Raw genomic sequence first — 12,699 nt, forward strand, 5'->3', positions numbered from 1 at the left:
GTCTCCAGATTAGGTTCACTGGTGAGCCTTCCAATTCTGGATTGTAGTTCATTTCAAATATAGTCAAGTTGACAACCAGGAATAGCCACTACAACTAATTAGACTGAAACTAGTTCCATAAAACTCTAAAGAGAGATATGAAGATGGGCAGGGCGCATAGGGTATGGAGACATGGCTCAGCAGTTAAAACACTTGCCGTTCTCCTAGAGGACACAAATCCAGCTCCCAGGACCTGTGACAGGCATCTCACTACTCCCTGTAGTGTAACTACAGCTGCAAGGGATCTGACACCTCTTCTAGCCTCCACAGGTGTACACAGATGAACACACACATGCACACACTGCAAATAAGAATAAAAGTTATACAATTTTTCAAAAATTTTAAAATAAAATCTGAAAACATATCCCTTTATTTATTCCACCGCAGCCACACTATTCATTCACAGGAAGATGGCATATCCCAAATCTCTACTGGACAAGCAATAATAATAATAATAATAATAATAATAATAATAATAAAGATTCTGTGGGGGCAAAGGGATAGCTTAGGGTCAAGTGCTTGCTTTGCAAGCATGAAGACTTCAGTGGGATACTCAGAACTCATATTTTAATGGCAGTGCATGTCTGTAAACACATCACCAAGGAGACAGAGAGGGGAGAAGACCCCTGGGGCTCGCTGGCCAGCCAGTCTAGTTGAATTGGTGTACTCCAGGTTCACTGAGAGACTGTGTCTCAGGAAATAAGGTGACAAGTACTTCAGGAAGGCACTGGTATCAAACTCGTGTGTGTGTGTGTGTGTGTGTGTGTGTGTGTGTGTGTGTATGTGTGTATGCAGAGATGTACACACATATACTGTACACACATATACTATACAGCTCCCTTTATGAAAGCCCATCATCAAAAATGAAAGTCTGGTTAACTCCTATAAGTAATGCCCCTAAATACATTGAATCAGTGACTTTAAGATAACTGTGGTGAAGGGCAAACTTTCCCTTCATTTCTATTTTATCAGTCTGATGCTGTGATAAATAAATATAATTAAAAACTGTTATGTAAAGTTAAAGCATTTAAATCAAGAAATATAATGTATGTGCCTCTATTTTTAAATTGTTACATTTATGAAAGTTTCTCCTTTAAATTGTCATGAATATTTCCAACCACTTAATTTGTATATCCACAATCAGCAGAGATCTGTAAAAGTAACTAGCCTGGTCTCTGGCTCACACTCCAAGCAGTAGAGTTAGAGTCTAGAACTCTTGTATTCTTTAATCCCCTTCAGCAACCACAGGCTTCCCTTTGGAAAATACTGATGTACAACAAGAATACATGAAAATAATAGGGGCCACTGCATTTCACAGGGCCTTCAGTAGAAACTGTGGAGCCAGGGCAGGACCAGATCTGACCCAGTTAAGACCCATAAGCCTGTGTGGAGTTTCATAGTTCCTAGCTGCCAAAGCTGTGGACCCAGAAAAGAATGCCATGTGGTTCAGGAGTTAGGCCCACAGGAGTTAGGCATAGGGAATTCTCTAGCCTCCAGCTCATGGTGCAGACACAGGCAGGATGTCAGAGCTGAACAGCATATTTCCTGGCCCCCTGATAAAGAAGAGCAGAGCTTCTGTCTGTCCATATCCATCCTACATAGGAAGAGAACACCTACCCCACTAAGACTTGGCCTCCTAGGAACATTGTAAATACCCCACAGATAGGAGTTTGAGTTTGAAAAAAAGATGATTGATTGATTGATTGATTGATAGATCAAATAAATAAATAAATAAATAAATAAATAAATAAATAAATAAATAAATAAATAAGTATTCAACCATCAAACAACTCTAGAGTCATGTATGAGCAGAGAAACAAAAACCAACTCAAAGTCAAATTCCCAACAAAAATATTGCTCCAATCCACCCGCACTTCACTTCATGGAACTTTCTACAGCAGAATCAAAGTGATAATGTCAATATTTGGCAACCGGAACTTTATAAAATATAAAGGCACTTACTTGAGGGTTTCGAGCGACATCTGCAAATTATAGTTGCGTTCCTGTTCTGGAAGCTTGCAGAACTCCACCAGACATGGGTGCTGTCTCTTGTTGTCATCTCTAACCTGAAACAGGAAGGGAAATGAGTATAGAGGAGCCTCCAGTGTGGAAGACAGCTGTGTGGGGACAAATGGGGAGGTAGAACTCCCTGTCAGCTGGCCCTGGGAAGTGTCTGGACTCTTCAGTGTCTATTGAAAGGCTAGCATGGTCTACACTCCCTACTCTCTTCCCGTTGGCATAGCTTAGTTCTCAGCTCCCACATGCTTCTGCCATACTGACTCTCTGAGCTCATGAGCATGCTCACTGGGTTCCTTCAAGAATCTGCTCAAAGCTTCCATTTTTTCATGAAGTTTACTCTACCTGCCTTCTTAATGTAGTAATCTGACCATTGGCCCTACTGATTATTTATTTTAATTATGCATAATATTACATGATAATAAAATAGATCATTTGGGAGGGAGGGGTTTAGTAGCTCAGACCAGCCTTGAATTCACTAGGTAGCCCAGACAGGTCTCAAACTCAGGATCCTCCTGCCTTAGCCTCCTGTACGATGGGATTGCAGAGCTGCAACACCATGCCTAAAAGAGTAGGCCTTTACTTGATTTATTTTCCATCTCCTTTCACCAGAAAACAAAATCAGGCATTCTAGCCTTTAGATAATATCCATGTCCCTGACACACAACATTAACATAGAAATGAACTCTATGAGAAGATGTGGCGATGACTATAGATTTACTTAGCAGTACTTTTTCCATCTAGAATTAATCTGCTCAGGGACATGAATAAGCCACAAGACTGGACACACATAAACTCTGCAGTGGTTTTAGTTGCTTGTCTCAGCATACATAATAACCTTCTGAGATCACAGATGAACTCATGACCTTAACAGACTTATTAGCACAGTAAAGACTTTCTTCACAGGACTCTTTGCCAATGTTCCTTGATGTCCACTGAGGTCTGGGTGTAGGATTTTATCAAGCTTGCTAGAACCCAGATACAATTACCCATGGATGCTCAAGTCCCTTCTCTGAGATGGCAATGTCTGTAAGCCCATGAAATGCATCCCCTCCCTGGACATGTTTTAAGTCACCTCTGAATGACTTCCAATGCCTGAAGAACTCTAAAGTTAACACTGATGGAAATTGTTTTTTCCAGGATTTCTTTTTAACCTACATGTGATGGAATCCAAGAATGTAAAACCCAATGGTAAGAGTCAAGTGCATTAGTGGTCAAACTGCATTCAAGATTGCAGGAAGGAATTAATGAAGATGTCCTCTATTCTTGGCTTAGTAATTAAATTTTTGTAATCTTTGTAAAGACCTAAATTACAAAGGCATCCCTGCCCTGGTGGCACCTTGATGACAGCCATAAGCTGTGAGGGAACAAATTACTCCATGGGAATAATTACCAGGTTCTATATATGCCTCTGAAAAAGTGTGCAAACATGAGCTCTTTTTTTTTTTTCTTTAGAGCCAAATTAGAAATCATGACTTTATTCCTTTCTTTCTCTGGATCATTAGAAATGAAGAGGACTTGGAAATGAAGCAGAGTTACAAAACTGAACTGAAGACTCCAATTCTTGAGTCCTAAATTCTAATCATGAAAGCAAAAATGAATTAGCCCCGACATAATCTCCTGTCTGTGTAGTCTCCATCTCCTTTCCTACCCTATGCAGGGAAGAGAGAGCTCTGCCATGCTTTCCGGATGAAGAGAATGAGTATTGCCTTGCCTCCCCCCTTCCCTCTGTTACCGTAGCCTCTTCTTGACTTTGGAAACACACCAGCAATGTCTCACCACCTCCATTCTAGGCACCAGGGCATCAGAAACCTATCTCTCTTTCAATACCTGTTTTACCCCTTCTGCCCCTGCCAGATCAGTCTCATGCTTTCGTCCCATCAGAGTTCTGTGGGCCCCAGTACGGGGACAAAAGCATGTCACCTCTCACCACGTTAACCCACTATAAAATAAAATCATACTGTGACCAAAAAGCTGTTTGTCGAATGCCTTCTGTCTTCATGGCCAGTCTCACCTCTCTTCCTCTGTACCATGGCACCTTGGGTCTCTAACCTGTGGCCACACTGTGCCCCTGGCAGGCTACTGGAAATGTCCCATTTCTTCTTCTACCTCCTTGACACATGCTGAGTCTCTGCCTAGACCATAATCTTGATCTCTGCTCGCCCAATTATCTCCCATGCCTCTAATATCATAGTTCACCTAGAAGCCTTCGTTGTTTTCTAAAAGGATGATCCACATATTTCTTTTTCACTCTGAGGTTGCATGTCTGTCACTCAACCAAACACAAAGTCCCCCAAAGCCAGAGTCAAACCCAGTGAGTGGTTGAGGTCTATCATCTCAGCTCCCCAAGAGGCTAAGGCAGGGAGATTTCAAGTTCAAGGTCAGCCTAGGTTCCAGAGTGAATTCAAGGTCAGCTAGGTCAACTTGGTGAGACCCAGGCTCAATGGAGAAAGTGAAAAGAGGACTGGAAGTTGCATCTTAGTGGGAAAGCACACAGTTCTCTGGAGTACCTGACAACTCAGAGGGCTTGACCTGTAGTGGGAAGAGCCTCTGTGATGTTAAATGAGACTAGATTTAAGCAATGTGTTATGAGAACTATTTCATTCTGTTGTTAAACAAAACACATAACTAGGAGTTGCTGGAAACCATTTGTCTGAGGTCACGTTATGAACTTGTGAAAAACCATCTTGTTTAAGCACTGGCCCAGTAAACGGATGCTGCTATGTGGGAATTCATTTTGTCTTTTGAATAAACTCTTCTTTAATCTTCCGAGCCTATAAAAATCTTCGTTTCACACTGAAACTTTTGGTGAATTTTGCCCATAGTTCCTCTGGCAGCTGACACATTGACAACCTCTCTCCCTGGTGATTTTAGCCCATGGTTTAATCTTATATTTAACATTTATCTATTTCCTTGGTTTTTTAATGAAGCCAAGCAAGGTGGGTGACTCACATCTGTAAGCCCAGAAAATGGGAGGTTAAGGCAGGAAGATGGCCATTGGGGTTCAGTGCCAGCTCAGGCCACACATGAATTCTTATCATCTCCCCAAAACTAAAGCAAGCAAAGAACAAAAAAGCTAATGAATGATGCCCAAAGGAAGGTATTTAGTCTTTGCCAGTTTAAGCAATGTCGGAACATTATTTTCGGGAAGATGGAATCTTTATTTGGAACTGAGTTTCAGAAGTTATACAATTAAAAGCATAGTCTCATGCTCTAGTAACTGAACTAACATGGCATGTTGCGGAGCTATCCACAAGTTACCCCAATCATACTGCCTATTGCTGTAGTCCTTGGTTGCCCTACACCCCCAGAGGTATAAAGTAAGTCTATTGCTGAAGACACCATGCACTTCAGAAACACAGTCCAGAGACCTCCGAGCTGGAACTGATCTGGATGCCTCCTCCCCAAGGACTAGCTTTCATGGAACCAGAAGGCACCATGCAAGTTTCCAAAGTAGAGAGGCCACCAACAACTGTACCCACCCATGACCCCTATGAACCAAGTAGTGTGATCATCCTACAGGACAGTAGTGGCACAAATATACTGATAGTAACCAACAGCTCTGTAATTAGCCTCAAGATCTATCCAGTAAGATCAAAACCATGTCTGGTTCTGGACCCCTAGCTAACTCTTCAGTGGTAGTAAAATCCTGGATATTTAAGAAGAACCCATAACCACTGCTTTACTAAACCAGCATAATCCTTAACAACTTTTCTAAACATCGGTCCTAATACCCACAGATATGTGTAGTCTTCACCCTTTATCAAGAATATTTTTCTTTGCAACAGATGGAGACCATTATAGAAAACTACAACAAAACAAAATGCTGAGTTGTAGAGCCCAGGCCCAATGGATATATCTACAAAACACATACACCTAAGGCTCAGGGAACACTGCAGAATAAGGGCACAAAGACTGTAAGAGCCAGAGGACCAAGGAGCTTGATGTGAGTTTGTGGAACTATAGGCCAGTAAGGGATGCTGAGGTCAGGTCAAAGAATCTTACCCAATACCAAATGGTCAGCCTTGAAAACACATATCCAAGTAACACTATACAGACCACACAGGTCATACTTAGGAACAAATTCATACACACATGTTTTCCATGCATATGGACTATATATACAATATAATATATATATGTATATTACAATATATAATATATTGTATATATTATATACATATATAATATATAGTATATATTATATATATTATTATATATATTATATATTATATATATATATATGGAAAAGAGCTACATATTTTAAAGAGAGCAAGGAGGGGTATGTGGGAAGAAAAATCAAGGAAAAATGATGTAATTATATTCTCAAAAACGTAAAAAAGAAAAAGGAAAAGAAAAACTATGTAAAGTGGAAGGCAGAAAACGTAATCTCCAATTGATGAGATGTTCCTCATAACTATTAACTTCTACCAAGATGACTCTATAGAAATTTTCTGCATGACTCCCATCACGGAGACTGAAGTAGTGACCAGCGTCCAGGGCTCTGTAACAACAGCCCAAGCTGATAGTCTTTACAGGGGAGTCTAAGTCAGAGGACAGAACACAGAAACACTACACATGCATGAACGGTTAGCATGGCAACCAACACGCATCACGTACTCCATCCAGAGCTCAACACGACACACTGACGTGTCATGGATATGTGTACTAATTTCCATACTGAGTCAATCATGAAAAAGCTGGCCAGACTTTGGGATACTTAGCCTAATAGTATTCTAAAAGCACAGTATCACCAAGATCCTGGCCAAGTACATTTATTACAAACTGAGATGCCACAGACTTGTAAGCTTATTTTTTAAGCAAAGTTGTACTGACAAATTATAAAGTAAAATCCTCATTTAGTATTTAAAAACATATACAACTATTATTGGGTACACCGCCCTCGAACCATGAAGCCAACTGTGAACATCTGCCCACAGGTCTGTGCTGCTACATGCTCTGGGCTAAGAAGAGAATACCAGAGAAAAACACAAAATGACATATTTATTTTCATTCCAATTTCAACTTTTGTTTTTGCTGTTTTCTAGCTGGGACATGAAGGCTCATTATCTATATTTAACTTGATTTTTAAAGTAAAACTTTCAATCCATACACTGACAACTTTGGAGTCAGGGAGTCAGCTATTACTGCATTCCCTTTGGCTTTTAAAAGACACAGGGAGCTAAGATGCCTCAAAAAAAAAAAAAAAAAAAAGAAGAAGAAAGAAAGAAAATCAATTCTATTGATTCATGTCACACTGCAGCAGGTTCAACAAGAAAATGTTATATTTCCAAGTGATTTATGAACAGAATCTAGGGATAAATTTCAAAATCATATACCGGACCATACTGCCAGCCAAGCTCAATTTTATTCATAACCCAGAGCTCGTGGATATTCTCTGCCAGTCTTTCTCTTATCCTTTCCAGGTGAGGAGGCAACACAATCTGGAGAGGAAAAAAAAAAAGAGGAGAAAACGCTCATCAGAAACAAATGCTGGAAGGTACCGTGCCAACTAGCCTTGCTAAGAGACAAAAGAAATGCCCAGTAGAACATTAAGGTACAACAAAACCATTGGGCTCTAAACCAGCTAGTTTATGGTGTGTGCATGTGTGCATGTGTGTGTGTGCATGCGTGCGTGCGTGCGTGCGTGTGTGTGTGTGTGTGTGTGTGTGTGTGTGTGTGTGTGTGTACATTTAGGATTGCAAGTAAATGAATGGACAAAGAGAACAGGGTGAAGTACAATAAGGTAGAAAAGACCAACTATTAGATTCTGCCTGATTGATTGATTTAGTGATGTACTAGAAGCACTGTTCTCACTGCCTATTTGCCAAGCATGACTTCACTTGCTACCTGGAACAGAACGACCTAGAGAAAGAGCTAAATGATGGGCCGTTGCCATTAACAACCTGCTGACAGCCACACAGGCTTCTGTAAAATCTCACACCTTGCCCTTTTACAGTATAAAATGAAAATACTAACTAGACCCAGCCTCGAAGCCTGGCTTCAGCCCACTGGTGACATCTCCTCTCTTCCACTCTCCTTGGTGTCAGGGTGCTTATTCCAGAAAATTTCCCCAGGGCACTGGTGGAGACAACTGAGGGGTGCCAGTAGCTATGGGCCAATACCAAAGTGTGCATCAGTGAGAACAAGAAATCACCCCAGCATTCTAAGGCAAGCCGGCCAGTATCCACAGGCCCCAGTGCAGGGTGAGTCAGGAGGCTGAAGGGGATCCTGGCTCTGTGATCCTGAGCATCTGACAATCATGACAGGTTTACCACAGACTCTGCTGTGTCCCTTTCAGTGTGTTCCCAATATACACTTAAGGAGCAGGGCAGGCTGTCCCTTACACTCTCCTATTAGAAGGAGAAAGCGTTCAGGAGCCTCTTGGTAAACACCAGGGTGGTTTATCAAACGAGGAGAGGATGATGGGATGGCTGATAAAAACAGAAGTTTCTGAGGCCTGGTGTTAAATCAACTTCAGATTTAGAAATGCCTTTCTTGTTCCAAACTAATAATCAGACTGAAAGATCTAATCGACATCACTGAAGCTGTTATATCATTATATATCATTATAGAGCAGTATTTAATTCACTCTCAGACTTAGGATATTACTACATGTATCTCTCTCTCTCTCTCTCTCTCTCTCTCTCTCTCTCTCTCTCTCACACACACACACACACACACACACGTCCCCAAGGTCACAGCCCTTACTCATTTATTTGTGATGTAATGGGTCAAATATTCCATACATCCCAACTGGCAAGTGACTATTGTCCCCAAAGTAAGGTTTGTTTCTGGGCATTTTCAACCTGGAGCCACAACCTCAATCCCAACCCAAAATACAAGTCAGTTAAATATCTTCAACACTATAACTGTATCTGTATGGAAGGAGGCTGAGACCTCTGTACCTGCACTGAAAAAACAAACACATCTGTTCCGAAATTAGTGTGTCAATGTGGTATCAGTTCATGTGTGGCACATGATTCCAGCTATAAGTCACCTTATGCCACTTCATCTTAAAGTTACTTATGTAGTTTGCAAATAAGTCAATCATGTTGCTATACTTAGCTTTAAAAAGCATAGTGTGCATTTATAAACTAAATAATAATATAAATTATTTTTTATTTTTCTTATTTGTATTTCTCTCTCATGTATGTGTGTGTGTGTGTGTGTGTGTGTGTGTGTGTGTGTGTGTGTGTGCATGTGTGTGTGCATTCAGGCATGCATGTGGAGGTCATAGAACTATTTGAAGTAATCAGTTCTTTCATTCTTCTATTTCAGGGACTGAAATCAGGTCATCCTTGGTGGCAAGGGCCTTTACCTGGGGAGCCGCCTCTCCAGCCCCAACATTAATTGCTGTAATAAAACTTTCAAGACTATCCAGAACACAGACTTAAGAATAACAATTTAACACGGTGATACACTGGATCATTGTGAAAGCAGCATAGTAGGTTGAGACACTACTCCATGGAATGCCAAAACACAGAGTAGAAAATATACAGATGGAGAACAAAAAGGGGCGCATTATTTATGAGACCCTTTAGCTGCATGGCTAAAAAGTGCACTACTGTGGACTGAAATACAAGTTTGAGAGCCCCTGAAATTCCGCAGCCACCTGTGTCCCTTTCTGTACCTGGCTGGTGTCCACAGGAACAGGTGTGAAGGCAGCTTGGGTCAGGGACACTGTAGGCCCCAGCAGATCTCGTGTGTATGTCCTCTCTTGCTTATATTCTCGGCTGTGTTCCACCTTCAATTTCTCTTTGGGCAGAACAGCTTCATAGCAAGCTGCATAGCCAGGTGGAGGGAGAAACTTGAATTCTCCATGTCTCCCCCCAAGCAAAAAGCGAACCCTGAAAAGGAAGCAAGCTTGCATCAATGATATCTTTGATAAACATGTACATGTTTTCTAATTGAAAATATTAGTAACATTTATTAGTGCAAAACTAACTTTGTCACAAGCCACATATCCCCCAAACGCGGCTTAAAGGAAAGACGTCACTCGTAGCCTTGTACATCCGAACACATGATCCCTAGCAGGAGGTACTGTTTGGAAGTTTTGGAACCCTCATGAGGTATAGCCTCGGTGGAGGAAATGCATTACTGAAGATGGGTTTTCAGGTTTATAGCCTTACCCCACTTCCTGCTCTGGCTGTTTCCTGTATAGGATGGAAATGTGACCACTCTTTCTACTCTAGCTGCTATGTCATGTCTTGCCTGCCATTATGAACTCTAACCTTTGGAACTACAAGTCAAAACAAAGGGATCATTGCTTTTTGTCATGGTATTTTATCACAACAGCAGCGAAGTAACTGACACAATATCATAGTAGTCTTATCACCTAAGAATCTAAGAGCCTCTCCCCATATGAGGTTAAACACAAGAGCATCATCATGACCAAAGAAGGAAACTTAGCTAAAGTGTACTCACAGGTCAGAGACCACCCAGCACTTGGTGACCTAGAATGAACAGTTTCATGATGGAAGGTGCATTACCATATTTCCATGAGTGAAGGACATTTTGGGGCCACTCCATGTCCCAAGACACCCAAGGACTAGTCAGACACAGTGAGGATGGGACCTAACTACCTGTGTGCTTAAAATAACAGGACCTGGACAGTTACTAGGAAAAACCAGCCACTGAGTTCAATCTGAGTTCCTAGAAAAATTCCTTAAAGAAGCCCTAAGTGCTACCTCCATTGCTGAAGAAAGCAGGTACTTTGCTAATTTCAACAACAGCAAAGCACTCACTAAGATTTTGTGTGCATTACGTTCAATTAAATATGTGAGCTTTATTGAAGGAGCTTTGAAACAGTCATGTGACAGTAATGATGTAGGTGTTCAGTTTACAAAAACCAATTAACATTTTTAACTCCTTACAATTTTCTGGTTTTTTTTTCATTTCTTCCTAAAAAAGGAAGTATGATAAAATAATGCAAAACTTTCAAATAATCCACAAACTTAGAGAAAGAAGCATAATTTGTATAAATACACCAGAAATGGCCTATCTTCATGGGTAGCTAATGCTTCTGGATGACTTTTTTTTCAGTATGCTGCTTTATAACTAGAAATATTCCTTGGAAATTATAACTTTAAGAGCAACCAAAGCAGACAGTTGGGAGGAATAAGACAATTTCTCCTATTAGGGAGATGAAATGTACTAACTGGTGACAACATGAGCAGTTACTATGACAAGCCATCATGGAACTAAAGTGGGTTTTTTTGTAGACTATCATCTATCCTCCTTTTATAAAACAACATGGTAAACTTGAGAAATGGGTGTGAAGTTTTAGGTCACTGAAAGCAGGAGAGTCCCGAAGTATTCCACAGGGCAATGAACATGTGGGCAAGGCATGGGGCTCTATCGTGGACACTCATAGGAAAATAGACATCTCGGGATAAAGGACTAAGATTAGCGAAGGAGGGGGCAGTCCTCTATGGAAGTATGAGAAGTAAGAATTGAAACCGACCAAGCAGCACAGAAATACTAACTTTATTCCTGCAGAGAAACTGACAACTGGAAAGAACAGGCCATCGATATTGAAGTTCTCAAACATCCCTTGTACCGGTTGTCCATTAATGCGAAACGAGATGCTGGGGGCACTTAGATCTAAGCAACAACTGATGACATCGTCAGTTCTCAGCAGGTGCTGGTTGGGGGAGCTCACGGTTCGAGCTATACAACCTGTTGAGGGAAACAGTAATAAGGTGAGGTTTAACATGAAGAATCATCCTCTGAGTCATACAGAAAGAGTGATGGACCAAAGCCAAGGGAAAAATCCACCATGGAGGTTAACGTGCACTGTCAACTGGGCAGGACTCAGAACCACCAAAGTAACAGGCCGCAGGCATTATCTAGACCTTAACGGTGGGCAGCATCATCCCCTAGGCTGCAATCTCAAACGACATGAGGAATACAGAGAGAGCTGACAGCAGCAATGATGCTCGGTGCTTCCTGGCTTTACACACAGTGTCACCAGTTGCTTCCTTGCCATTGTGCTTTTCCCACCATGTATCACCTGGAACTGTAAGGCAAAATAGATGCTTCCTCACTGAAATTGGTTTTTTTGATGGGTACCTTTTGTGAAGCTCCAAAATAAGTATCATGTGATATCATGATACTCTTGGTCAAAAAGAAAGCAAATTTTCCTTTCTTCTTAGTTTTTTTTTTTTTAATTTTTTATTTTTATTTTTTTTTTTTGTAGGTGCTACAGAGCTTGGGTAGAAAATAGGTCTTGTCATTTCTAGAAATTTCTGTGTGCATATGAATGATATTTGATGCAGAAATTATCTCAGAGAAAATAAAATAATATCAGAGGACATCTACAAAAGCATCTAACTTCCAATATCACCCAGCCACATACAATTTGATTTGCATAGTCCTTGGCAAATGACTTATCTTCTGAACAAAGAATCTTCCTTCCTTCCTTTCTTCCTTCCTTCCCTCTCTCCCTCCCTGCCTCCCTTCCTTCCTTCCTTCCTTCCTTCCTTCCTTCCTTCCTTCCTTCCTTCCTTCCTTGTTGTTTTGTTGTTGTTGTTGTTTTGCAGGATTTTTGTTTTGTTTGTTGTGTTTTGTTTTTCAAAACAGGGATTTTCTGTGTAGCCCTGTCTTTCCTGAAACTCTTTGTAGGTTAGGCTGGTCTTAAAC

At 40.9% G+C, this 12,699-nt stretch overlaps 1 protein-coding gene across 9 annotated transcripts in view; it reads right to left on the reverse strand.

Annotated features, from left to right (window-relative positions):
• The window catches only part of Ryr2 (ryanodine receptor 2), a 557,252-nt gene that overhangs the window by 226,004 nt on the left and 318,549 nt on the right, over nucleotides 1–12,699 (reverse strand). For all 9 annotated transcript variants that reach the window (XM_029547437.1, XM_029547436.1, XM_029547432.1 and 6 more), the window contains 4 exons: nucleotides 11,544–11,736; nucleotides 9,689–9,905; nucleotides 7,395–7,499; nucleotides 2,002–2,105 (listed from right to left, as the gene is read on the reverse strand). In XM_029547437.1, the coding sequence (XP_029403297.1) occupies nucleotides 2,002–2,105; nucleotides 7,395–7,499; nucleotides 9,689–9,905; nucleotides 11,544–11,736 (619 nt within the window). The remainder of the gene's footprint in view (nucleotides 1–2,001; nucleotides 2,106–7,394; nucleotides 7,500–9,688; nucleotides 9,906–11,543; nucleotides 11,737–12,699) is intronic.

The sequence above is a fragment of the Mus pahari genome, chromosome 16, assembly GCF_900095145.1.
Source record: "Mus pahari chromosome 16, PAHARI_EIJ_v1.1, whole genome shotgun sequence".
In the NCBI taxonomy this organism is placed as follows: domain Eukaryota; kingdom Metazoa; phylum Chordata; class Mammalia; order Rodentia; family Muridae; genus Mus; species Mus pahari.